Consider the following 27298-nt stretch of genomic DNA (forward strand, 5'->3'; position numbering starts at 1 on the left):
TTTGTAACTTTGAACAGTCACTAAACAAAAGTTATAAGTTGAGGATTACCTGTACTTTCCTCATTATCAATTTTCATAAGACTAATGTCCTTGAGAGGTACATCTCCCTCCTACGTTACACATACATCTTGCAGGGTGAAGCACCAAGTGGAGTACCTGGGACTGAAGGAGAATATCCGAATCCGTCGAGCTGGATTTGCATATCGCAGAGTCTTTCATAAATTCCTGCAAAGGTAAGAAGCTAGATTGCTGTTATCATGACTCTGGTGCTGTAGCTCCTTGCCTGAAAGACTGAGAGAGAAAAAAATAGATAGATAGATAGATAGATAGATAGATAGATAGATAGATAGATAGATAGATAGATAGATAGATAGATAGATAGATAGATAGATAGATAGATGAGAGAGAGAGAAGATATGATACGATACAATATGCTATGATATGATACGATACGATGAATAGATAGGCTAGGCTAGGTGGCTAGAAATGAGATGAGATTCCAATATTTAAGAGGCTTCCATAAAGAAGATGGGGGTCAACATATTCTCCGAAGCACCAGAAGGCAAGACAAGAAACAATAGATGGAAACTAACCAAAGAGAAAAGCAACCTCCAAGATCCCTTCCAAGTATGATGATGATGACGAGATGAGATGATTTATACACCCACCCCCCTCCGTTTCACAATATGACTTTGGCAGCTAACCAAATTTAAAATATCAATAAAATAAATATAGCAACCAAAAACTAGAAGCATAAAATGATACCTGAAAAAAAATATCAACCAACCAATACTTCATGCATTCAACTAACTACCCGTGCTCAGAAAACAGCCAGGTCTTGAGGGCTTTTCCAAAGCACCAACTTAATCTTGGGTAGAATGGTCTTCCAAAGGGCTAATGCAGCCACACATTTCCTGGGTCCCACAAGATTTATTATTTTTATTATTTATTATTTTAACTTATATACCGCCCTATTCCCGTAGGACTCAGGGCGGTTTACAGGGCAATTAAAATCATACCATACAAAAGTTAAAAAAATTAAAACAGTTAATTAAAACAGTTAATTAAATTTAGAGCCCCAAATTTAAAAAGTTAAAACATTAAAACCCAATTAAAACCACTCAGTCTAGGCCCGAGAGCCAAGTTTTCAGGTCCCAGTGGAATGAGCGGAGGTCGGAGGCAGTCCTAAGTTCCATCGGAAGTTGGTTCCAGAGGGCAGGTGCACCCACAGAGAAGGCCCTCTCTCTGGGAGTCACCCGTCGGCAATCCTTCACCGGCGGTACCCTAAGAAGGCCCTCCCTGTGGGAGCGCACAGGACGATGGGAAGTTGATGCCAGCAGCAGGTGTTCCCTCAGATATCCCGGACCCAAGCCATTTAGGGCTTTATAGGTCATCACCAGCACCTTGAATCTCACTCGGAAGGTAACCGGAAGCCAATGCAGCTCGCAGAGAAGAGGTGTTACACGGGAGTATCGGGGAACTCCCATCACAACTCGCACGGCTGCATTCTGCACCAGTTGAAGCCTCCGAGTGGTCCTCAAGGACAGCCCCATGTAGAGAGCGTTGCAGTAGTCTAACCGGGAGGTCATGAGCGCATGGGTGACTGTGCGTAGGGCATCTCGATCCAGATAGGGCTGCAACTGGCGCACCAGGCGAACCTGGGCAAAAGCCCCCCTGGTCACGGCTCCTATATGATCTTCAAAGCTGAGCCGTGAGTCCAGGAGGACGCCCAAGTTGCGAGCCCTATCAATGGGGGGGGGGTAACACCTCACCCCCCATCCTTAATGATGGAACAAACTGGTTAACCCGAGATGCCGGTACGTACAGCCACTCAGTCTTGGCAGGGTAAAGACGAAGCCTGTTTCTCCCCATCCAAACCCGGACCGCCTCCAGGCAATGGGACATCACGTTGAGGGCATCACTGAGTTGGTTCGGGGTGGAAAGGAAAAGATTATAGTCTCTAATCAGTGGGGCCCAGAACATCTCCCTTCTGCTGGACCTGATGGGACAGGTAGACATCATTGAAGAGAGGCAGTTCCTCAAATAACCTAGCTCAATGCCATGAAGGTCTTTATAGGTGACGACCAGCACCATGAATTCCACTCTGAAACATAGTAGGAGCCAGTGCAGCTGACATAGCAAAGATGTAACATGGGTATGTCAGCATATGTCCATAATTGTTTGTTACATTCTGAAATAATTGTAACAACAGGGTGTATTCTCCAAGGGTAGGTCTATGTAGAGAATATTGCAGTAATCCACTTGGGAGGTGATCAAAGGATGAGTCACCATGTTTAGTGCCTCCTAGTTTAAGATAAGACACAACTGGCACACAACATGAAGTTGGGCAGAAGTTCTCCTGGCCACAGCTGCCACCTGCTCCTTCAACAGGAGCTGTGAGTCTAGGAGGACCCCTGAATTATGCACCAGTTTTGTCTGTAATAGCACAACCCTATCCAGAACTAAAGAGGGAAAATAACTGGATGCAGGCAGCCCTAAAACCAAGAGTTACACAGTCTTACTATGTTTGAGCTAATCCCTCTAGGATAGTGTGTGTTGACAGTCGACCTTTTGGCCAGGCTTAGCTGGGAGGAAAAAGAGACTCATTCATCAACTCAAATTCTTCACCTGTCCCAGGGGAACCGCGGGGACACCCTCCTGCAACTAATCCATTCCCACCTTCCCTCCAGATCATTATTTCTGTGAATGGCAGGAATGGATTATGGAATTTGGATTTTGGTCAATGGCCAGGAATGGATAATGTAGAATTGACTGTTGTCAATAGCCAGGAATGGAGGTTTCCACTTTTTCTGAGATACTTAAATCCTTGGGTTGGGGGGAAAACAAGAGAAGAAAACCAGATTATTTTCTGAAAGAGAGGAAGTGGAATGGGGGAAGGAATAGCATTTTTTCAGCATCATATCTGCACAGATCCCACACACTAAAATGAAATGGGCCCTGCTGACCCTCAAGAAAACTGATTATGTTTATAGTCATGGACTCCTTGGATGTTAGCATCACTTTGGAGTTATTATCTGAGCATGTGCGTGTGCTTCTTTTCTTAAGGTATGCCATCCTGACCCCAGAAACTTGGCCAAGGTGGCGAGGAGATGAACGCCAAGGAGTCCAGCACTTGTTAAGGACTGTCAACATGGATGTGGATCAGTACCAGATGGGCCGCACAAAGGTTTTTGTCAAGAATCCAGAGTCGGTAAGCTAGGCCACCTTAGCTTACCTCTTTTGAAAAACGAGGTCCTTTTTTTTTTTTTTTTTTTTTTTTTTATTAAAAAGTTTTAAAATACAATTTTCCTTTGAAAAACCCCCCTTCCCCCTCCCTCCTCCCCTCCCTACCTCCCCCCTATCTCCCCCCCTCCCCCTCTCCCTCCTCCCTCCCCTGCCTCCCACCCCTCTACTTCCCCTCCTCCCCCCCTCCCCCCCCCCCCCCGACTTCCCAGAGCAAAATACAAGGTATATATCTAAAAAGCAATCATAAACAATCATATACTAACAATTATAAACTCTAAAATCCATCACTCTCTAGCTTATATAGAGTAAACCAATCCTTAACAATACTAAATATGTATAAAGAACTAAAATAAAAGAAAACTAGCATCATTCCCATCTATGTTCTTCCACAATTCACTATTACCTAGACATATTCTCACTTACACATCACAAGCACCTATCCCTATTAACCTCTCTAGCCAAAATAGGCTATAATAGATGGTTCTTACACAAATTAACCCGCATTAACCCACAAAATTTTCTTCCTCTTCCTCTGTAGTAAATTGTCCATTAATTCCAAATTGAACATTCTGTTACCATAGATATCATCCCAAAACTCTTAAAAACACAGCTACCACTTGACTATAAGTATATTGTGGAAGTTCCATAGATTTCTACTGGTCTTATTTTTTAATCTTTTTTGAGCGTTTTAAGGCAGCACGCGTCACCCTCTGTTCTCTAGGATCATCCAAAAGAGTTGCAGCTTGATCTCCTCCTGTACCCTTCTCGTCTATCTGTCCATCTTCATCCTCTTGATGTTCTCCTTCTCCAGATCCCTCTGCAGCTTCCAGAAGTGTTGATGGGGTTGCTTTTAAAACATTGTTGTAAAAATCATGCGCTTGCTTCACAGTACCCAAACAGTACCTTTTGCCATCATACATGAAGCTCAACCCAGCTGGGATCTCCCATCTGAACCTTATATCTCTTTGCTTGAGCTCTTGCACAAGAAATATAAAGTCCTTCCTTCTCTTTAAAATCTTTGGAGGAATTTCTTTTAGAACCAAAACTTCTTGACCAGCAATCACAACTTTAGTATCATAGGCAGCTTGTATAACTTCATCTCTAATTTCCCTTTTTACAAAATAAACCACCACATCTCTAGGCAACTTTCTCTGCTTAGCAATCCAGGAATTCACACGAAACACTTTGTCCATGCCTTGTTTTATTTCAGATGCTGGATGGTTCAATACCCCCTCAAAAGCCTCAGAAACCAGCTGCTTTAAATCTTCCTTAATATTCTCTTTTAGGCCTCTAATTCTAACAGCAAACTGCATCTGGTAAAATTGAGCCAAACTCTGTTCGCTATCCATTTTGTCTTTTAAATCTTCAATTTCCAATACTTTTGCTTCTAATATAGCATTCTTTTGAGTCAAGTCTTCCACTTGATCATCCAGCACCTCCACACATTTAGCTACTTTATGCACTGAGGACAAAATGTCTACCTTCATCTCTCTAAGTTTCTGCTCCATCCTTTCTTCCATTCTCTGCTCCAATTTCTCCAATTTCTCCTCCATCTGTGCAAATTTAACACCCATTGACTCCAAAATTAACTGGGTATGTTTTTCAAGATCCTTCGATGTCAATACATCAGGAGAATGCAACGCCTGCAGTAATGATTGTTGTTGCACCGGAGAATTTCCAGCACTCCGAAAAGTTCTAGGGGGAGGTTTAGCCGCCATCTTTTACTTACAATTGTGACGCACTTTCACTTTAAGTTTTAAGCATAGTCCATCAAGCTTGAGAGTAAAATAAAATAATCCTCTTCATCTCTTCACCTTTTCCTCTTGTACCGCTCTGCCTGCTCCTTTAAATCATAGTCCTTTCTTCAGGCAGGGATGGTTCGCAGACGCCTGGCTCTGCTCCAGGAAGTTCGGAGCAGAGACGACGGCCAGCTGGGAGCAACCCAGGCTTCGGGGGAGTTCGATCCTTCAGCCGCCCAAGCTCAAAGCTCAGGCGGCCTCGGAGAACTCTACCCCTACCTGGGGCCTCACCCCCTCCTCTTCTCCCGAGGAGGGGGCTTCAATTTCGCCCGAACAGCTGATCGGCGCTGTTTCGGGCGAAAAAACAAACAGCTGAGCCGCGGGCAGCCAGGGGAGGCTGTCTTCGGCGCCGCGCCGCCAGCGGAAGTCAAAAAACGAGGTCCTTTTGATGATGTTGTTGATGTCATGTAAAAAAATATAATCTAAAAACTGAATTACAAGACTGAGGGTAAAGAAAGCGACCTTGATGGAGATACACAAGATTCAGTGGTGGGATTCAGCCAGTTCCGCAGAACCGTTAGCTAAATTTTGCTGCATTCGGAGAACTGGCTGGCTTCCAGAAGTCCAGGCTAGGCCTCCCAGGCCTAGAACGGCCCGCCAGAAGTGCATGGATGCCACTTCCGGAAGTCCGTTCTAAGCCTCGGAGGCCCAGGCCTCTATTGAATAAGAGAACCAGTTGTTCAGGTATTTGAATTCCACCACTGGCAAGATTCATTAATAAAGTGGCAAATGGTAAAGCCTAAGTAGCGATAAAGGAGAATATTTGTATTCAGGGTTGAGGAATACAGGTGGTCCTCGACTTATGACCACAGTTGAGCCCAACATTTATGTTGCTAAGTGAGATAGCTGTTAAGTGACTCTTGCCCCATTTTATGACCTTCCTTGCCACAATTGTTAAGTGAATCACTGCAGTTGTTGAGTTAGTAACACGGTTGTCAAGTGAATCTGGCTTCCCCATTGACTTTGCCTGTCAGAAGGACGCCAAAGGGGATCACATGACTCCAGGACACTGCAGCCGTCATAAATATGAAGCAGCTGCCAAGCATCTGAATTTCACAACGGTCGTGTGAAAAATGATCCTAAGTCACTTTTTTCAATGATGTTGTAACTTCAAATGGTCACCAAATGAAGTGTTGTAACGCGAGGACTCTCTGTATTTGTAGCTCGGCACTGATGATGTTACCTAGTTTAGGTAATGAAACATATTCAAGAAAACAACCAATCTCAGAGAGCACCAAGGACCCCCTCATATCCTAAGTCCACAACAGACCAGATAATATTTTGAAAGGGATCGCTAACTCTCATGTGAAGGGGAGCGGGGTAGCACAATTCAAGGTGTAAGATTCTATTATTATGGCCATTTCAGTAAAAGTAGTTTTAGCCTTCCTGTGGGGTTGTGCTCTTGGACTGGCCTACCCGGTGGGGCTGATAGGAGTTTTTTAAAAGCCTAAATGTGCAGGGTGTGTGTGTGTGTTCCCTCCTTCTCTTCCGCTCGCCTTCACGTGATATTTTTCTTTCTGCTGCCAGCTCTTCCTCCTTGAAGAAATACGGGAACGAAAGTTTGATGGCTACGCCCGGGTCATCCAGAAAGCGTGGCGTCGTCACATCGCTGTCAGGAAGTATGAGCAGATGCGAGAAGAAGGTAGGAAGGGCCCTTGTTCTCAGGACACGATGGTACCCCACTGGTGAGGCCACACTTGGAATGCTGCATCCCATTCTGGTGACCGTGTTACAAAAAAAAGATGCTGAATCCCTAGAAGTGTGCAGAGAAGAGCAACAAAGATGAAGAAGAGTCTGGAGGTTAAATAGTACGATGAACGGTTGAGAGAGCTAGGCATGTCCAGCCTATTGAAGATAAGGGTTACAGGGACATGGTAACTGTCTCCAAGACTTGAGGGGCTATCACAGAGAGGAGGGGATTGACTTATTCTCTAAGGTACCAGAGGGCAGGATAAGAAGAAGTGAGTGGAAGCTTGTAAAATTGAGATCCAACCTAGAAGTAAACAGAAATTTCCGACAGTGTTCCATCATTGGAGATTTTCAGAAACAGACTGGACAACCATTTGACCAAGATGGTATAAGGCTGTGGTGGCGAACCTATGGCACACGTGCCACAGGTGGCACGCACAGCCCTCTCTGTGGGCACGCGCACCCTCACCCCAGTCCTAGGCCTTCAGCTGGGTTTTATAAAACCTTTTCGCTTTAGGCCTCCGCTGCCATGTGCAAAAAAAAAGGTTCAATCAATTAATCAATTTCAACTTCTCGCGGGAAAAAAAAAGATCTCGCAAAGTTGGAATTGACTGAACTTTTTAGTCCCATCCAATCTGCCGTTATCACCACAGACATGCCCGCCCAATGGGCCACATGCACACATTTGGCCACATCCACCCAATTGGCCATACCCACCCAATGGGCCACACCCACCCAGCACCCAATGATACATAAGTGGGTTTTGGGTTGCAGTTTGGGCACTCGGTCTCTAAAAGGTTCGCCATCACTGGTATAAGGTCTCCTGCCTTGAGTAAGGGGGTTGGACTAGAAGACCTCCAAGTCCCTTCCGGCCCTATGATTCTATGTTGGATAGTAACTGCAAGTGAGATCCAAAGCGGCTTAAAACGAATATTTATTTCTTTTTCACATTTTTGAACTGCATGGTTCTGACAGATGAAACTCTTCAAAAGAACTTTGAGGCATTGTTTACCTCAAAAAATCTTTTATTCGAGTAGCATAATATCGGCACTTACATAGTTGAAGCCAAAAACTGAATTCCCCTCCCCTGGGCACCTAGTATCAAAGCACAATTCCCTCCTCCAACTAACAGTCATAAGTCACATTCCCCAATTAGCTTGAAACGCGGGCTCTCTCCACGGCTCTCCAGCCTGCCAAATCGTTATCAGCTCTAGGCTCAGTAACCTTGAATTCCCACGACTTGAAATTGTTGTTATGACTAACTGGACTCTCGTCCACATCCCGCCCCCCCCCCACTCCCAGCATCAATCAGCTCTAAAAGCGAAAGAGAAAAATGAATGCATTTCCATCTCTTGTCAAAGCAATAACACCCACTGTTAGCAGCATTGACATCCCTCATGTTTATAATCAACAATATTATTATCAGTCATAACGATATATACAGGACTTATCAAAGCCTACTACACTTCACTCTTTGCTCTTCCCCTGTTATCCCTTCTTCATTAAGCATCCCATATCCTGTACAACTTCAAAGAGAGACGACGGAACAGCATCAACCGGAATTTCGTGGGTGATTATCTGGGCATAGAAGACAAACCAGAACTACGCCAGTTTTTGGGCAAAAGGGAGAGAATCGATTTTGCCGACTCAGTCACCAAGTACGACAGGCGGTTTAAGGTAAGATGGAGCTTAGCTTCCGCCATGAGGTGAAGAACCAAAAACTGTGACCTCTTTTTTTTCCAAAACCTGGAAGAATTCTTGCCGTTTGCCAAAGAGTTTTAAAATCAAATGCACAGGTATAGTATAGGTGGTACCTTGCTCAATAGTAGTAACTGTGAGAGAGATCTTGGAGTCCTAGTGGACAATCACTTAAATATGAGCCAGCAGTGTGCTGCAGCTGCCAAAAAAGCCAACACAGTGCTAGGCTGCATTAACAGAGGGATAGAATCAAGATCACGTGAAGTACTAATACCACTTTACAATGCCTTGGTAAGGCCACACCTGGAATACTGCATCCAGTTTTGGTCACATGATGTAAAAAAGATGTTGAAACTCTAGAAAGGGTACAGAGAAGAGCAACAAAGATGATTGGGGGACTGGAGGCTAAAACATATAGGGAACGGTTGCTGGAATTGGGTATGTCTAGTTTAATGAAGAGAAGGCGAGGGGTGACATGATAGCAGTGTTCCAACATCTCAGGGGCTGCCTCAAAGAAGAGGGAGTCAAGCTATTCTCCAAAGCACCTGAAAGCAGGACAAGAAGCAACGGATGGAAACTAGTCAAGGAGAGAAGCAATCTAGAACTAAGGAGAAATTTCCTGACAGTTAGAACAATTAACCAGTGGAACAACCTGCCTCCAGAAGCAGTGAATGCTCCAACACTGGAAGTTTTTAAGAAGAGACTGGCCAGCCATTTGCCTGAAATGGTATAGGGTTTCCTGCCTGAGCAGGGGGTTGGACTAGACGACCTCCAAGGTCCTTTCCAACTTATTATTATTATTATTATTATTATTATTATTAAAATGTTGAAACCACTTCACAGACTTTTTGGAGAGTGTGTGTCAGGGCTGGCCCCTAGGAAAGAAAACCCTTGACTCCATAGAGTCAGAGAAAAGGTACTTTTACTAGGAAAGAACTGATTGCAGCAAAAACCAGGCAAGGTCCGAAGTAAACACAAGCGAAAAGACAAATTGAAAATAATCCCAGAGCCCACCCCACTATAGCCAGGCAACCAGAGTCCAATCGTTGGGCAGGAAGATGTTTTGGGAACGTCTCCAATCCAGGTGCACCGGTCCTCCTTCGTTCATGCCTTTCCCAGGATGGTTGGCCTTGAAGATGTTAAACAACCCAAGCTGAGCCCAGGCCTCCCCATCGCTTCTCAGAAATTCCAGTCTCACACCTCCTGCATGCTTCCCCCCCCCCACACACACACACAAATATCAGTGGTGGGATTCAAATATGTGAACAACCGGTTCTCTGTATGGATGTCATTTCCAGAAGTCCATTCTGGGCCTGGGCAACAAAAAATTAGCTACCGGTTTTGCCGAAGTGGCACGAACCGACTGAATCCCACTACTGCCATTGCTTCCCCACCCCCTCCGTTTCCATGGCAGCTGGCAGCAAGCTTGAAGGGAAGCGAAGAGGGCCAGGCTGACAGTATGGTTTACTCAAGTTCAAGTGGTTACTTGTTATATTTTATGCTTGTCTTAGTACTGAAGAAAGTCTGAAGCTATGTTGTTTCTATACTGGCAGTTCTCAGCTTATGAGCACAACTGAGCCTCAAATTTCCATTTAAGCAAGCTATTTGTTGAGTTTCCCCCCCCCCCCATTTTAATGACCTTTTTTGCCACAGTTAAGTAAATCACTACAGTTGTTGACTGAATCCTGCAGTCATTAAGGGAATCTGGCTTCCCCCATTGACTTTGCTTGTCGGAAGCCAGATCACATGACCTCAGGACACTGCAACTGTCACAGATACATGCCAGTTGCCAAATGTTCAAATTTTGATCATGACCTTGGGGATGCTGCAACGGTCATAAGTGTGAAAACCCGTCATAAGTCAAATTTCTTTAGTGCCATTGTAACTTCGAACTGTCACTAAACGAATGGTTGTAAGTTGAGGATTACCTGTACTGTCTTTTTCCTTCTTGTCTGTACCCCCTAACTTTGCTTTTTCCCTCCTTTCCCTCTTTTTCCCTTGACACCATTTTCTCTGGTTTGTTGTATTTTATATTTTTCTGAAATTTGGTAGTCGTCAAAAAACGAAAGGGATTTTTTTCAGCAGATTGCCAACTTGTAAAGAGTTCACACATCTTTCTATCTGCCTCTTATTTTTCCATCTGCTCAGCCCATCAAGCGGGACTTAATCTTAACACCCAAACACCTGTATCTGATTGGCCGAGAGAAGGTGAAAAAGGGTCCTGAGAAAGGGCAGATCCAGGAGGTGCTGAAGAAGAAACTGGAGGTCCAAAGAGTGAGTCAAGTGTCTCTCAGGTAAGCTGTGTTCCCATCCTGTAAAAAGCAACAAGGCCACAGCATCAAGTGGGTTTTGTTAAAAGACAAGCTCAGGATCCAAAAAGATCTTAACAGACTTGAACAATGGGCCCTATCCAACAAAATGAGTTTCAATGTGGAAAAAAGCAAAGTCTTACACTTGTTGTTAGTTGGAAAGTTGTGTCCGACCCATCGCGACCCCATGGACAATGTTCCTCCAGGCCTTCCTGTCCTCTACCATCTTCTGGAGTCCATTTAAACTCACACCTACTGCTTCAGTGACTCCATCCAGCCACCTCATTCTCTGTCGTCCCCTTCTTCTCTTGCCCTCAATCTTTCCCAGCATTAGGCTCTTCTCCAGTGAGTCCTTCCTTCTCATTAGGTGGCCAAAGTATTTGAGTTTTAGCTTCAGGATCTGGCCTTCTAAAGAGCAGTCAGGGTTGATCTCCTCTAGGACTGACCGGTTTGATAGCCTTGCAGTCCAATGTGGAGAAAAGCAAAGTCTTACACTTAGGCAGAAAAAACCAAAGGTACGAGGTACAGATGAGGCAAAACCTGGCTCAAAAACAGTAACTGTGAGAAAGGCCTTGGAGTGTGCTAGTGGACGATCATTTAAGCATGAGCCAGCCGTATGCTGCAGCAGCCAAAAAAGTTAATACAATGCTTGGTTGCATAAACAGAGGCATAGAATCAAAATCACGTGAAGTATTAGTACCACTTTATAAATCATTAGGAAGACCCCACCTGGAATGCAGCATCCAGTTTTGGCCACCACATTACAAAAACGAAGTTGAGACTTCGGAAAAAGTGCTAAGAAGAACAACTAAGATGATTAGGGGCCTGGAAACAAAAACACATGAAGAACGGTTGCAGGAATTGGATATGACCAGTCTACAGAAAGCTAAACTCCAGCAGTATGTGGATCGAGAACTACCAGAAGTACAGGCAGGATTTCGAAGAGGCAGAGGAACTAGAGATCAAATTGCTAACATACGCTGGATCATGGAGAAAGCTAGAGAGTTCCAGAAAAACATCTACTTCTGCTTCATTGACTATGCTAAAGCCTTTGATTGTGTGGATCATAACAAACTCTGGCAAGTCCTTAAAGAGATGGGCATACCAGACCATCTTATTTGTCTCTTGAGAAATCTATATGCGGGCCAAGAAGCAACAGTGAGAACTGGACACGGAACCACTGATTGGTTCAAAATTGGGAAAGGAGTCCGGCAAGGCTGTATACTGTCGCCTTGCCTATTAACTTATATGCAGAGCACATCATGAGAAAGGCAGGGCTAGATGAATCAAAAGTTGGAATTAAGATTGCCGGAAGAAACATCAACAACCTAAGATATGCAGATGATACCACTCTAATGGCAGAAAGTGAAGAAGAACTAAAGAGCCTCTTGTTGCGGGTGAAGAAGGAGAGTGCAAAACTTGGGTTGAAACTAAACATTAAGAAAACCAAGATCATGGCATCCGGCCCTCTCAATTCCTGGCAAATAGATGGGGAAGAAATGGAGGTAGTGACAGATTTTATTTTCCTGGGCTCCAAGATCACTGCAGATGGGGACTGTAGCCAAGAAATTAAAAGACGCTTGCTCCTTGGGAGGAAAGCCATGGCAAATCTAGACAGCGCACTAAAAAGCAGAGACATCACCCTGCCAACAAAAGTGCGTATAGTCAAGGCTATGGTCTTCCCAGTTGCAATGTATGGCAGTGAAAGCTGGACCATAAGAAAGGCTGAGCGCCAAAGAATTGAAGCCTTTGAACTATGGTGCTGGAGAAGACTCCTGCGAGTTCCTTGGACTGCATGGCGATCAAACCGGTCAGTCCTAGAGGAGATCAACCCTGACTGCTCTTTAGAAGGCCAGATCCTGAAGCTAAAACTCAAATACTTTGGCCACCTAATGAGAAGGAAGGACTCACTGGAGAAGAGCCTCATGCTGGGAAAGATTGAGGGCAATAGAAGAAGGGGACGACAGAGAATGAGGTGGCTGGATGGAGTCACTGAAGCAGCAGGCGTGAGCTTAAATGGACTCCAGAAGATGGTAGAGGACAGGAAGGCCTGGAGGAACATTGTCCATAGGGTCGCGATGAGTGGGACACGACTTCGCAGCTAACAACAACAACAACAGTCTACAGAAAAGAAGGACTAGGGGTGACATGATAGCAGTATTTCAGTATTTGAGGAACTGCCACAAAGAAGAGGGGGGGTCAACTTATTTTCCAAAGCACCAGAAGGCAAGACAAGAAGTAATGGATGGAAACTAATCAAGGAGAGAAGCAATTAAGGAGAAACTTCCTAACAGTGAGGACAATTAAACAGTGGAACAGCTTGCCTTCAGAAGTTGTAGGTGCTTCATCACTGGAGGTTTTTAAGAGAAGGACAACCATTTGTCTGAAATGGTATCGGGCAGGGGTGTCAAACTCACTGCATCACATCTTATCGCAACTTTTTTTCCCTTGCTGGAGCTGGGGTGGGTGTGGCTTTTGTGTTACGCATCCAGCCTGTGGGCTGGCAGTTTGACACCCTGGTATAGGGTCTCCTGCTTGAGCGGGGGGGGGGGTTGGACTAGAAGACCTCCAAAGTCCCTTCCAGCTTTATTCTGATTGATTGAAGAAGCCCCAGCAGGTATGTTTAAAAAGGCCATGTGGTTGAAATCCTGCATGTAACACATATGGAAAAGCTTGAGTCATGTGTTCACAGCCACTATTTAGATTTTTACAATGCCCCTATGGACATCCCTAGGTTCCCGCCATTCTTATGTTGGAGAAACAGCTATCCATCTAACCCTCCAGCCTCTTCTTCATCTCCCAAACCAGTATTTCTCAAGCTTGAAAACTTGAAGATGTGTGGACTTCAACTCCCAGAATTCCCCAGCCCGCCAAGCTTGGCGGGCTGGGGAATTCTGGGAGTTGAAGTCCAAACATCTCCAAGCTCTCATGGTTGACAAGCACGGTCCTAAACTGTGAAGGAATTGTGGATACTGTAGGGAAGGTAAGGACACAACTGGCACAACAGGACAAAATTGTTTCTGGTCATAGCTGTCCCCTGCTCATTGAACAGGAGCCTTGAGTGCAGGAAGACATCACACACACACACACACACACACACACACACAAACCATCTTGCATTCACCCTTGAATGGGGAAATGCCACCCCCATGCAAGGTCAAAATTGGAATTTCTTTCCTGTTGCAGCTCTTTTGTTGTTGTTTTCCCCTCCTTACGGCCAAGTTCACAGGCTCGACTGCTTCTTCCAGAGACTCTTAAGAGCGGCCATCAGTGGTGGGATTCAGCCGGTTCGCACCAGTTTGGCAGAACCGGTAGCTAATTTTTGTTGCCCAGGCCCAGAATGGACTTCCGCAAGCCGCATCCACACAGAGAACCGGTTGTTCACGTATTTGAATCCCACCGCTGACAGCGATGCACAATTGGGACAGAAGACTAAAAAAAAAACACCTTTGTTTTAAGAGCTTGAAGAAAAGGGATTTTTGCTGTTGTTGGTCCTTGCAAGCCAAACAAACTCTGGCTGAAGTCCCTCTTTGGCACAAGCGTTATTTGGGGCTCCTGAAGGAATGGGTCCTATTTTACAGAGAACTGACATGCCTTCCTTCTCCTCCCCTCCCCCCCCGCCCCGCTTTCTCCTGGCTCTTTATTTTCTGGGTCTCCCCAGCACGAAACAGGACGATTTTTTCATCTTGCACGAAGCTGAGGCAGATACATTCCTGGAATCCATCTTCAAGACAGAAGTCATTAGCCTGCTGTGCAAACGCTTCGAGGAAGCCACCCGAGGCAAACTCCAACTCCACTTCAGTGACACGTGAGCAGACCAAGGGTGGGTGGGGTGAGGGAGTTGGTTGGAAACCTCATTTATTGGCCGCTCAGAGCAAAACCAGTTCCCTGCCTTGACAATGGGAAACAATTTAAAACCTCCCGCAGCTTCTCAGTCGCCGCTGTTTCCCACAGCAACCGTGACACGGAAGTGTGCTTGGTAGTCCCCTCCACCCCCTTCTTTTTTTTCCCCCCTGCCATTGTCTTAGCTACGGATTCATCGGACTTGGGGTTTTGCTGAAGACCATTGTATGCGTCCCCTTCATGGATTACTGCCTTGTCGTGGCGAAGGGGCTTGCGTAATTCAATGAAGCTATGAGCTATGCCGTGCAGGGCCACCCAAGACGGACAGGTCATAGCAGAGAGTTCTGACAAAACGTGATCCACTGGAGAAGGAAATGGCAACCCACTCCAGTATCTTGCCATGAAAACCCTATGGACAGTACCAAAAGGCAAAACGATATGACGCTGGAAGATGAGCCCCTCAGGTCGGAAGGCGTCCAATATGCTACTGGGGAAGAGCAGAGGGCTAGTACTAGTAGCGCCAGAAAGCATGAAGCGACTGGGCCAAAGCCGAAAGGACGCTCAGCTGTGGATATGTCTGGTGGTGAAAGGAAAGTCCGATGCTGTAAAGATTCTTTCTCCATAGGAACCTGGAATGTAAGATCCATGAATCAAGGAAAGCTGGACGTGGTCAAACAAGAGATGACAAGACTAAACATCGACATCTTAGGTATCAGCGAACTAAAATGGACAGGAATGGGTGAATTTAATTCAGATGACCATCAGGTATACTACTGCGGGCAAGAATCCCTCAGAAGAAATGGAGTAGCCTTCATAGTCAATAAAAAAGTAGGAAAAGCAATACTGGGATACAACCCTCAAAATGACAGAATGATCTCAGTTCGAATCCAAGGCAAACCATTCAATATCACAGTAGTCCAGGTCTATGCCCCAACCACCAGTGCTGAAGAGGATGAAATTGACCGGTTCTATGAAGCCTTACAGCACCTTATAGAACTAACACCCAAAAATGATGTCCTTATCATCATGGGAGATTGGAATGCTAAAGTAGGAAGCCAAAAGATAACTGGAATAACAGGCAAGTTTGGCCTTGGAGTACAAAATGAAGCAGGGCACAGGCTGATAGAATTTTGTCAAGAGAATACGATGGTCATAGCAAACACTCTTTTCCAACAACCCAAGAGACGGCTTTACACATGGACATCACCAGACGGTCAACACAGAAATCAGATTGACTATATGCTCTGCAGCCAAAGATGGAGAAGCTCTATACAGTCAGTAAAAACAAGACCAGGAGCTGACTGTGGCTCAGACCATGAGCTTCTTGTTGCAAAGTTTAGGCTTAAATTAAAGAAAGTAGGGAAAAGCGCTAGGCCAGTCAGGTATGAATTAAATCATATCCCTGTTGAATATACAGTAGAGGTGACAAATAGATTTAAGGAATTAGATCTGATAGACAGAGTGCCTGAAGAACTATGGACAGAGGTTCGCAACATTGTACAAGAGGTAGCAACCAAAACCATCCCAAAGAAAAAGAAATGCAAGAAAGCAAAATGGCTGTCTGAGGAAGCTTTGCAAATAGCTGAGGAAAGGAGGGAAGCGAAAGGCAAGGGAGAAAAAGAAAGATATGCCCAATTAAATGCAGAATTCCAAAGAATAGCTAGAAGAGATAAGAATGCCTTCTTAAATGAACAATGCAAAGAAATAGAAAAAAACAATAGAATAGGGAGGACCAGAGAGCTTTTCAAGAAAATTGGAGAGATGAAGGGAACGTTCCATGCAAAAATGGGCATGATAAAGGACCAAAATGGCAGGGACCTAACAGAGGCAGAAGAGATTAAGAAGAGGTGGCAAAATTACACAGAAGAACTATACAAGAATGAGCTTAATGTCCCTGATAATCACAATGAGGTGGTCACTGACCTCGAGCCAGACATCCTAGAATGTGAAGTGAAGTGGGCCTTAGAAAAGCTGAGCAACAACAAAGCTAGTGGAGGTGACAGTATTCCAGCTGAGCTATTCAAAATCTTAAAAGACGATGCAGTAAAAGTGCTACACTCAATTTGCCAGCAAATTTGGAAAACTCAACAGTGGCCACAGGATTGGAAAAGATCAGTTTACATTCCAATTCCAAAGAAAGGCAGTGCCAAAGAATGTTCAAACTATCGCACCATTGCACTCATTTCTCATGCTAGTAAAGTTATGCTTAAAATTCTACAAGCTAGACTCCAGCAGTATGTGGATCGAGAACTACCAGAAGTACAGGCAGGATTTCGAAGAGGCAGAGGAACTAGAGATCAAATTGCTAACATACGCTGGATCATGGAGAAAGCTAGAGAGTTCCAGAAAAACATCTACTTCTGCTTCATTGACTATGCTAAAGCCTTTGATTGTGTGGATCATAACAAACTCTGGCAAGTTCTTAAAGAGATGGGCATACCAGACCATCTTATTTGTCTCTTGAGAAACCTATATGTAGGCCAAGAAGCAACAGTTAGAACTGGACACGGAACCACTGATTGGTTCAAAATTGGGAAAGGAGTCCGGCAAGGCTGCATACTGTCGCCTTGCCTATTTAACTTATATGCAGAGCACATCATGAGAAAGGCAGGGCTAGATGAATCAAAAGTTGGAATTAAGATTGCCGGAAGAAACATCAACAACCTAAGATATGCAGATGATACCACTCTAATGGCAGAAAGTGAAGAGGAACTAAAGAGCCTCTTGTTGCGAGTGAAGAAGGAGAGTGCAAAATGTGGGTTGAAACTAAACATTAAGAAAACCAAGATCATGGCATCTGGCCCTCTCAATTCCTGGCAAATAGATGGGGAAGAAATGGAGGTACTGACAGATTTTATTTTCCTGGGCTCCAAGATCACTGCAGATGGGGACTGTAGCCAAGAAATTAAAAGACGCTTGCTCCTGGGGAGGAAAGCCATGGCAAATCTAGACAGCACACTAAAAAGCAGAGACATCACCCTGTCAACAAAAGTACGTATAGTCAAGGCTATGGTCTTCCCAGTTGCAATGTATGGCAGTGAAAGCTGGACCATAAGAAAGGCTGAGCGCCAAAGAATTGAAGCCTTTGAACTATGGTGCTGGAGAAGACTCCTGCGAGTCCCTTGGACTGCAAGGCGATCAAACCGGTCAGTCCTAGAGGAGATCATCCCTGACTGCTCTTTAGAAGGCCAGATCCTGAAGCTAAAACTCAAATACTTTGGCCATCTAATGAGAAGGAAGGACTCACTGGAGAAGAGCCTAATGCTGGGAAAGGTTGAGGGCAATAGAAGAAGGGGACGACAGAGAATGAGGTGGCTGGATGGAGTCACTGAAGCAGTAGGCGTGAGCTTAAATGGACTCCAGAAGATAGTAGAGGACAGGAAGGCCTGGAGGAATGTTGTCCATAGGGTCGCGATGGGTCGGACACGACTTTGCAACTAACAACAACAACAATTGTATGCGTAGAAATCATAGCAATTGGATTGGAAGTAAAAAGCCAACCCCCCACCCCCGAGTATCAGGCCCCAAACCAAGAACGACACGTGTTTATTCATCATTATTTTTACGCCTTATAGACAAAATCTTGCCAGACTGCGGAGGCCACTTATCTGCATCTGCAGTTTACTTTGTGACTTATTAAGGGAAGGGCTGTCTTCACCGTCTTTCTCTCACACATACAGGTAGTCCTCAATTTATGGTGTTCAGTGACCATTCAAAGTTGCAATGGCATTGAAAAAAGAGACATGTGATTTATTTTTCCACACTTACGCCCAGTGGCGGGATTCAAATATGTGTGGATGCCAGTTCCGGAAGTCCATTCTGGGGCTGGGCAACAAAAAATTAGCTAGCGGTTCTGCTGTACTGGTGCAAACCGGCTGAATCCCAGCACTGCTTACGCCCATTGGAGCAACCCCGTGGTCACATGTTCAAAATCTGGAGGCTTGGCAACTGGCATGTACTTATGACAGGTGCAGGGTCCAGGGGGCACCTGATCACCTTTGGCAACCAACTGACAAGCAAAGTCAATGGGGAAATCAGGTTCACTTAACAACCAAGTTACTAACTTGACAGCTGCAGTGATTCACTTAACAATGGTGGCAAGAAAGGTCATAAAATGGGGTGAAACACAGTTGACAACTGTCTTGTTTAAGAGTAGAAATTTTTAGGTCAGTTGTGGTTGTAAGTCAAGGACTTACCTATATAATATCCAGATTGTGAAGAATAGTACAGGTGTCTGTAGAACTTCTGAATATTCCAACACTGGATTATTAAGAAGAGACTGGACAATCATTTGTCTGAAATGTTATAGAGTTTCCTGCCTGAGCAGGGGGTTGGACTAGAAGACCTCCAAGGTCAATCCCAATCTATTATTATTATTATTATTATTATTATTATTATTATTATTATTATTATTATTATTATTATTATTATTATTATTATTATTATTATTATTATTATTATTATTACGGGTAGTCTTTGACCTACAATCACAATTTAGCCCAAAATTTCCATTATTAAACAAGAGAGCTGTTAAGTGAGTTTCCCCCCATTTTATGACCTTCCTTGCTACATTTGTTAAGCAGATCACTGCAGTTGTTAAGTTAGTGATCCAGTTGTTATGTGAATCTGGCTTCCCCACTGACTTTGTTTGTCAGAAGGTCACAAAAGATGACCCCGGGACGCTGCAACCATCATAAATATAGGCTAACTGCCAAGCCTCCAGATTTTGATCATGTGCACACAGGGGATGCTGCAGTGGTCATAAGTGTGAACAATGGTCATGAGTCCCTTTTTTCAATACGGTTGTAACTTCAAAGGGTCTTTAAATGAATGGTTGTAAGCTGAGGACTTAAATAAATAATATATAAATAATGGTATAGGAATTGTAGTATATAACAATAGTATAGAAATAATCTTGACTGCTGACCACTTATGGCCAACTCGTCCATAAATGTCTGTAATCTCCTTTTAAAGCTGTGTTTTTGTGTCCCTCGCCATCTCTAGTGACAGTGGCTTAATTCTGATTTGCATAATAAAGTCTTTTTTTTTTGCTGGCCTTGAAGTCCATCCTATCGATGGGCACAATGGCGCTTTGGTCCATTTTGGCTCCCCTGGATGAATCACCAGAGGCATCTCAGTCAAGTATAGGATTTGAAGGGTTTGAGGCTAGAGGTGGCCCCACCCCATTTTAAGACCGAGGCAAACCTTAAGTGTCATAACCTGGATTGTCTTCCTCTTTCTTCATTTCAGACTACAATTCCGTGTGAAGAAGGAAGGCTGGGGCGGAGGCGGCACCCGGACGGTGACTTTTATGAATGGTCCAGGCAATGTGGCTGTTCTCAAATCGTCCGGAAAAAATCTTTGTGTCAGCATCGGGAATGGGTTGCCTAGGAATTCCAGTAAGTGTCAGGCTTATGGGTCTTGTCTGAGTGGCCAACAGGAGGGGGCCAAGTCAAAGGTTGAAGGAACCTGGTCAGCTGAATCCTTTCTGGCACTCTTCCAGCATCAATAAGGTCTAGGTTTGACTTGCTGGTGACTAGGAGAAGGTGAGGCAAGAGAGGCTGAGGTTTCAAAGCTGCAGATTTTTCCGGCTGTCCACAGCCAGGCAGATTCAGTTGCTCTTAATTATTCTTTGCCCGATTTTGCATGCCGCTACACAAATCCTGGCAACCTTCTATGTTATTTCAGGCTTGATGTCGGGAAATAGAAATTGCTTATACTGTTGATCCTGTTTTGCTAGTCGGGAGTTGGGTAATTGGAGCATTTCAAGGTTTTGTATAAAACTGGCAGTACAGAAGAACAGGGTTTGCGCTGAAGTGCCGAAGGGAGAGGGTTACATGAAGCTAAAGACCAGAGTTATGTATTTTGGTTTTGCCTTCTTTGCCCATCTGGGCAAGTGATTTTTCCGTCATCAATTCTCTTTAGGTACATTGTTGGAAGGCACTTTTGTGCAGAGAGTTTTCGAAAGGACGTTGCTCTTTGTGTTGGGAAAAGACCCTGCAAAATAAAAACTAAACAAGCATAAGTTAGTTTTGGCTCATAAATGTGTCCAAAAAGGGCAAATAGATAAATATTGATTTAGCTTTGATAACATCTCTCCCATCCTAGTTTAGGCTTTACACAGGGAAAATCTACTCATTAAAATGCCTATGTATAAGGTAAATATATAAATGCTTTCTAAGTTGGCATTAAAACAACGGCAGTGTTCATGTTAGCCAGACTTCAGAGTGGGCAGCATTTCTTCCTTCTGTTCTGTTTTGCCAGGCAGAAAGGAGGTTTCTCTCCTTTGATATTTATTTTTTATTTATCCTCGACTTACAACAGTTCATTTAGTGATGATGCGAAGTTGCAAGGGCACTTACGGCTGTTTTTTTACACATGACCATTGCAGCATCCCCATGGTCGCCTGATCAAAATTTAGACACTTGGCAACTGACTCACATTTATGATGGTGGCGGTGACCGTGGGGGAGGTCCCTTTTGCAAACTTCTGACAAGCAAAGTCATCAATTCACTGGAGTACAGGCAGTCCTCGACTTACAACCATTCATTTAGTGACCGTTCAAAGTTACAGTGAAAAAAGAGACTTATGACCGTTTTTCACACTTACGACCGTTGAAGCATCCCTGTGGTCACGTAATCAAAACTCAGATGCTTGGCAAGTGGTTCATAGTTATGACGGTGTCCCAGGGTCATGTGATCCCCTTTTGTGACAAGGAAAATCAATGGGGAAGCCAGATTCACTTGACAACTTGTGTTACTAACAACTGCAGTGATTCACTTAACAATTGTGGCAAGAAAGGTCGTCAAATGGGGCAACTTAAATGTCTCACTTAACAACAGAAATGTTGGACTAAATTGTGGTCGTAAGTTGAGGACTATCTGTAGTTGGCTTATGTGACCACTCGTCCTCAAACAATGCTTCTGGGAAGTGTACAACTATTCAAACAATACAATTAAACCAACAATCCAGCTAACTATTGTACATTAAATCCAAAAAGGTGAAACTGAGTAATGAAGGGGAGAGAGTGTGCAGTCCTTGTCAGTTTTGTTGTGAGCAGAAATAATTGCAGACTGATGGTCTCATAAATAGACTGGTCTTATGGTTACATATGTCTTTAGAGATACTGGTAGTACTCAACTTACAACCAGTCATTTGGCGACCATTCGAAGTTACAACAGCACTGAAAAAGTGACTTACGACCAGTCTTCACGTTGTACAACCGTCGCAGCTTCCCCATGGTCACATGATCAAAATTATATGCTTACATGTATTTGTGACAGTTGCAGTGCCCCCCCCCCGAGGCCATGTGGGGGGCCATGACCATCCCAGCCAGCTTCCAACAAGCAAAGTCAGTGGGGGAAAATCCAGATTTGCTTAACAACCACGTGTGATTTTACTTAGTCGTTGCAGGGATTCTCTTAACAACCATGGCAAAAAAAAAAGATCTTAAAATCCGGTGCAACTCGCTTAAACACCACCTTGCTCAGCAGCGGAAATTCTGCTGCCAATTGTGGTTGTCAGTTGAGGATTGTCTGGATACCTAAAGAACAGATAGTCCTCGGCTTACAACCACAATGGAGCCCAACGTCGCTAAGTGAAACACTTCCTAAGTGAGTTTTGCCCCATTTTACGACTTTTCTTGCCACAGTTGGGAAGTGAAGCTCCGAAATTGTTAAGTTAGTAACATGGCCCTTAAGTGAATCTGGCTTCCCCATTGACTCTGCTTGTCAGAAGTTTGCAAGAGGGAATCATGTGGCCCCGGGACACTGCAGCCGTCATAAATATGAACCAGTTGCCAGGCATTTGAATTTTGATCACGTGATCACAGGGAGGCTGCAGCGATTGTGAGTGTGAGAAATGGTCCTAAGCCACTTTTCCCAGCCACATCGTAACTTTGAACAGTCACTAAGTGAACTGTTGTAAATCGAGGACTACCCGTACTTGAAAAAGTTTTTTCGCTGCTGGCCTCAAATCTCTGGTGGCCCATGGAGAAGAAATCTGTGCTTCTGCAGAGACAGCATTTGTCTGGGCACTCAAAGGTTAATATAGAGCCTTGGTGGCGCAGTGGGCTAATGCCTCCTTAAGTAACACCAGCTGCCTGCAATTAGTGCAGGTTCGCATCCCACCAGGCTCAAGGTTGACTCAGCCTTCCATCCTTCCGAGGTAGGTAAAATGGGGACCCAGATTGTTGGGGGCAATTAAGCTGACTTTGTAATAATGCCGCTTGGGGGGTGTGTGTGAAAGCCCTAATAAGCAGGCATATACATAGAATGAAGGCTACTGCTAAGCTTGTAAGCCGCCCTGAGTCTTCGGAGAAGGGCGGGATATAAATGGAATTAAAATAAAAATAAAATAAATAAAATAAATAAACTCCAGGTTTTTTTTAAAAAAAAGTGCCCTCAGAGAACTTCCACCTTCAACCCTTCCTTCCTGCTTTTTCTCATCCTACAGAGCCCACCAAGAAAGGGATCCAGCAAAGCAGAGGCCGTCCTCCCAAGCATCCACCACCCTCCCGGGCTGCCCCACGGATTTCAAGAGGTAGGAAGTCTGTGCTCAGCTTCTAAGACTATTCTGAGAGCCTTAGAAATGAGAGAAGAAAGGGGAATGTTTTGAGGGCCTGGCTGTGGAACGAATGAAAATGTGATCTAGCTAGGAATGGAAAACCTGTGGCCGCAGGCCACGGATCCAGCCTCCCAGCCTCTTTGCAGTGACCCCTGCAAAGTCCCGAACGCGGCCTCACTAATATACAGAAGCAAATCACTGACTTATGGTAGTAGGCTTCCTTTTTTGCTGTTGTTGAAAATAATTTTTTTTAAAAAAAAAGGTGTTTGAATCTACTGTCAAGTGCCAGAAAAATCAGCAGATCCAGTTCAAAAGTATATAACGACTTATTGTGAGCTTAAGCTCCCTACAAGAATCTGAACTACCAGTGGCCCAGGGAAATTAGCAGGAGATAAGAATAGAAGGAATTCAAGATGGACTGGACTTAGATCTCTTGGGGGTTCATAGGGACTCGTGGCCAACCACGTGTTTGACTCCTCCCTCGGGCTCAGCCTGGTTCATCTGCTACAGCTATTATTTAAGTAGGAAAACAAGCAAACCAAACAAGCTACCAGGCTATACCAAGAACAGATAATAGAAGCTAAAATATGCAGCCTTGGTCTCTTTTTTTGTGATGTCATGGCTATGCTCTCAGCCCCCTTCAGAACTGGAAAAATGGTGGAGGTATACACACAACTGAAATTACTTTATTGATTGATTGATTGATTGATTGATTGATTGGGGGGGTGTTCCCCTTTATCCTAAATTTTAGCGAGCAGCTGGGGATAGAGGAATGCAGAGAGTATTGACAAAGGAATATATAAAATATAATATATGCTAGCAGAATCAAGAGATAATACAGTAATCTTCAATTTACTGCCAGCTATTTGGTAACCCAAGTTATGGTAGACTCCCCCTCAAAAGATACTTTCAACCCGGTTCTGATGTTCTGACAGCTGTTTCCCCACCCACACCCACCCCACACACAATGACATGACTGCATTTCAGGTACTCGGCAACTAGCAGCTGGCTTGCATTTATGCCTGTTTGCAGTGTCCTGCAGTCATATGACTGTGATTTACAATGCTTTTGCCAAAAGACAGCATTTACTTCCAATTTTTTTTGCAAAAACACCACTTAAAGACCCTGGTGTTCATTTAATGACTGCAGGCTCACTAAAATACCATGGTGATTTGCATAACAAGCGCCACAAAAAAAGGTAAAATCCGTTGGAGATTTCCATTTTGCTCTCTGAACTCATAGAGAGCCTAACCCTAAGTGGATTTGCCCCCAAATGGGTGTTTTTCTCCATGGGTTTTACCAGGAAACATAGATAAGGTGGGATCGAAAAATCAGTGCCCTCCTAAGTGTACCAATGCACTACAAATCCATTGGCCAAGTCCATTTTGCTATCCAAATTCATGGACATCTAACCCTAACCCTTGCTCCCTAATGAAACATTCTCATGTATTTTACCAGGAAATGTAGATAAGGCAGGGTTGAAAAGTCAGCACTATCCTAAGTGTACCAAGGCACTATAAATCTGTTGACAATGTCCCCTTTGGAATGGGTAGTAAGTCTGAAGGGGGAAAAGACCTGATGTGTGATTTTTTTGCTTGTGATTAGCCTCTATGAATTTTTTTTTAAAAAAATAAATATAAAGAATAGTATCATCTCCTTCTAGGGATATACATCACATAGAACAGAGGTCCCCAACCTTTTGGGCATCAGAGACTGGTTCTGTGAAGAGAGGTTTTTCCGCAGACTATAGAGTGGGTGGTTTTGTGTGCTGCCAGTATCTCGCGGATGGGGCCTTGCTTTTTTGTGCGGACCAGTTGCTGGCATGCCGCAGCCCAGTACTGGTCCACAGCCCGAGGGTTGGGGACCCCTGACATTGAAGCTTGCAGATTTTAAATTTGGCAACTTTAGGATATGTGGATTTCAACTCCCAGAATTCTCTTCTTGGCTGGGGAATTCTGGAAATTGCAGGTCACACATTTTAAAGTTGCCAAGTTTGAGAAACGCTAATTTAGAGAGTTTAGCATCTAGAATCCACCAGATACGTTGAACTATATTTTCACAATTTTAAGCCTGCATGGCCTTAGGCTCTCTAAGAATTTGAGGGACCTCTAAAACTTTTAAGAATAAACTCCCCTATAAAAGCACATTTCACAAAAAAAAGTCTCAGATCTCCTACACTGCAGAGTCCAAGCGAGGAGCAAGGGGGCGTATCTGCCAAACAACTAGTATGCAAAAAGTGGATGGTTTAGTAAGACTGCTGTTTGCACCACTTCTAGGAGGAAATCAATCGGTTATCTGTAGGAATGGAGCTGCTCAACTTCCTTACAACACCAGGCAACAAGAACAGACTTATTGCAGTCCCCAAAGGCCTGGACCAGGACCGCCGGCCACGGCACTTCCGAAACAAAGCATGGCACGGCGGCCAAAGGCCAGGTTACCCCCAGATCACAACATGGAGTTCCTCAGTGTCCCCGACCAGGGCATGGCAGGGTATGTACTGCTTTATTTTTTAAAAAAGCTAAAGAATTCCCCTGTCTAGTGGTGTCTGGCTCTAGGGGGCATTGCTCATCTCTGTTTCCTGGCCGAAGGAAACAGCATCGTCCAAAGACACTTCCATGGTCATATGGCCAACATGACTGTATGCTGAGACACACAGAACACTGTTACCTTCCCACCAAAGTGCTCCCAGTGTCCTTGAATATCCTTTTATTGCTGTCTTAGGTTATTTTATTATATTGTTTTCTCATATTGCCTTGGGGGGGGGGGGAAACCTTAAAATACCAATAGAATATAGCTAGCTCAGAGTTGAACCAGGGCAGGGGTAGGCAACCTTGGCTTTTATGACTCGTGGACTTCAGGTCCCAGAATTCCTGAGCCAGCTATGGCTCAGGAATTCTGGGAGCTGAAGTCCACGAGTCATAAAAGAGCCAAGGTTGCCTACCCCTGAACTAGGGAGTAATTGGTGCTCTGAGCTTGGGTGCTTGCTTGCAGATGTTTCATTACCCAATTAGGTGATACCATCACTGTACTGATGATATTCGCTAGTCAGGTAGCGAAATGTCTGCAAGCAAACAACCAAGCTGAGAGATCATCAAGGACTCCACAAAGCCTTAAAATAATCACACGGTTGTTGTTGTTGTTCCACCTTGTGATCCAACCTTGCTGGTCTGAGACAGAGCAATACACCAACTAAGCTTGGATGAGCTGTGGGTAACTTACTCCCTTTTCTCTCCTATGTATCAGGACACAAAGGAAAAGAAGCATTAGCCAAAGGCCACCTCCTGCTGCAGGAAGACCCAAGCCACAACCCAAGGTTTCTGGACCACGTTGTCGGGCTTTGTACCGGTATCTTAGTCAGGATGTGGACGAGCTGAGCTTCAATGTGGGCGATGTCATAGATCTCTTGATGGAAGGTAAGGGGACTTGGCTCTGGCCCAGCTGTTGTAGCTTACCCATCATTTTTTGTGAGCTGGGAAATGGAAAATCCCCAGATTTGCTGTGGGGAGTTATTGTAAGTGGGAATCCAGGACTGATGTAAACATGCCTTTAAGCTTAAAATGAGAATAATTTAAGGTGTGGTGGGTATTTGCAAAGTTAGTGGGGCGCGATGGCCCAGTGGTTAAAGATGCTGAACTTGTCAGCTGGAAAGCTGACGGCCCAGGTTTAAGACCCAACCACTGCACGACGGGCTGAGCTCCTGTTACATGCCCCAGCTCCTGCTCACCTAGCAGTTCCGAAGCAGGCAAACGCAAGATTGTTGGGGGCAATTAAGCTGACTTTGTAATAATGCCGCTTGGGGTGTGTGTGAAAGCCCTAATAAGCAGGCATATACATAGAATGAAGGCTACTGCTAAGCTTGTAAGCCGCTCTGAGTCTTCGGAGAAGAGCGGGATATAAATGGGATTAAAATAAAAAAAATAAATAAATAGATAAACAGGTACCACTTTGGTGGGAAGGTAACAGTGTTCTGTGTGCATACAGACATGCTGGCCACACGGCCACGGAAAGGGTCTTCGGACAATGCTGGGTCCCTCAGCTAAGAAAAGGAGATGAGCCTTGCGCCCTAGAGTCAAGACACGACTGGGGAAACCTTTACCATTACCTTTTATTTGCAAAGTTAGTGGGGTGAATATGTGTGCATAGATTTGT

The 27298-nt window shown here is 44.5% G+C and overlaps 1 protein-coding gene across 1 annotated transcript in view; it reads left to right on the top strand.

The window, feature by feature from the left end:
* MYO1F (myosin IF) overlaps window positions 1-27298 on the top strand; it is an 87276-nt gene that overhangs the window by 59302 nt on the left and 676 nt on the right. The window contains exons 18-27 of the mRNA XM_081312922.1: window positions 135-233; window positions 3067-3211; window positions 6573-6687; window positions 8242-8411; window positions 10581-10726; window positions 14403-14549; window positions 19835-19983; window positions 23039-23125; window positions 25426-25639; window positions 26393-26562. Coding sequence (XP_081169048.1) covers window positions 135-233; window positions 3067-3211; window positions 6573-6687; window positions 8242-8411; window positions 10581-10726; window positions 14403-14549; window positions 19835-19983; window positions 23039-23125; window positions 25426-25639; window positions 26393-26562 — 1442 coding nt within the window. The remainder of the gene's footprint in view (window positions 1-134; window positions 234-3066; window positions 3212-6572; window positions 6688-8241; window positions 8412-10580; window positions 10727-14402; window positions 14550-19834; window positions 19984-23038; window positions 23126-25425; window positions 25640-26392; window positions 26563-27298) is intronic.

This window comes from Vipera berus (genome assembly GCF_964194415.1).
Source record: "Vipera berus genome assembly, chromosome: 1".
In the NCBI taxonomy this organism is placed as follows: domain Eukaryota; kingdom Metazoa; phylum Chordata; class Lepidosauria; order Squamata; family Viperidae; genus Vipera; species Vipera berus.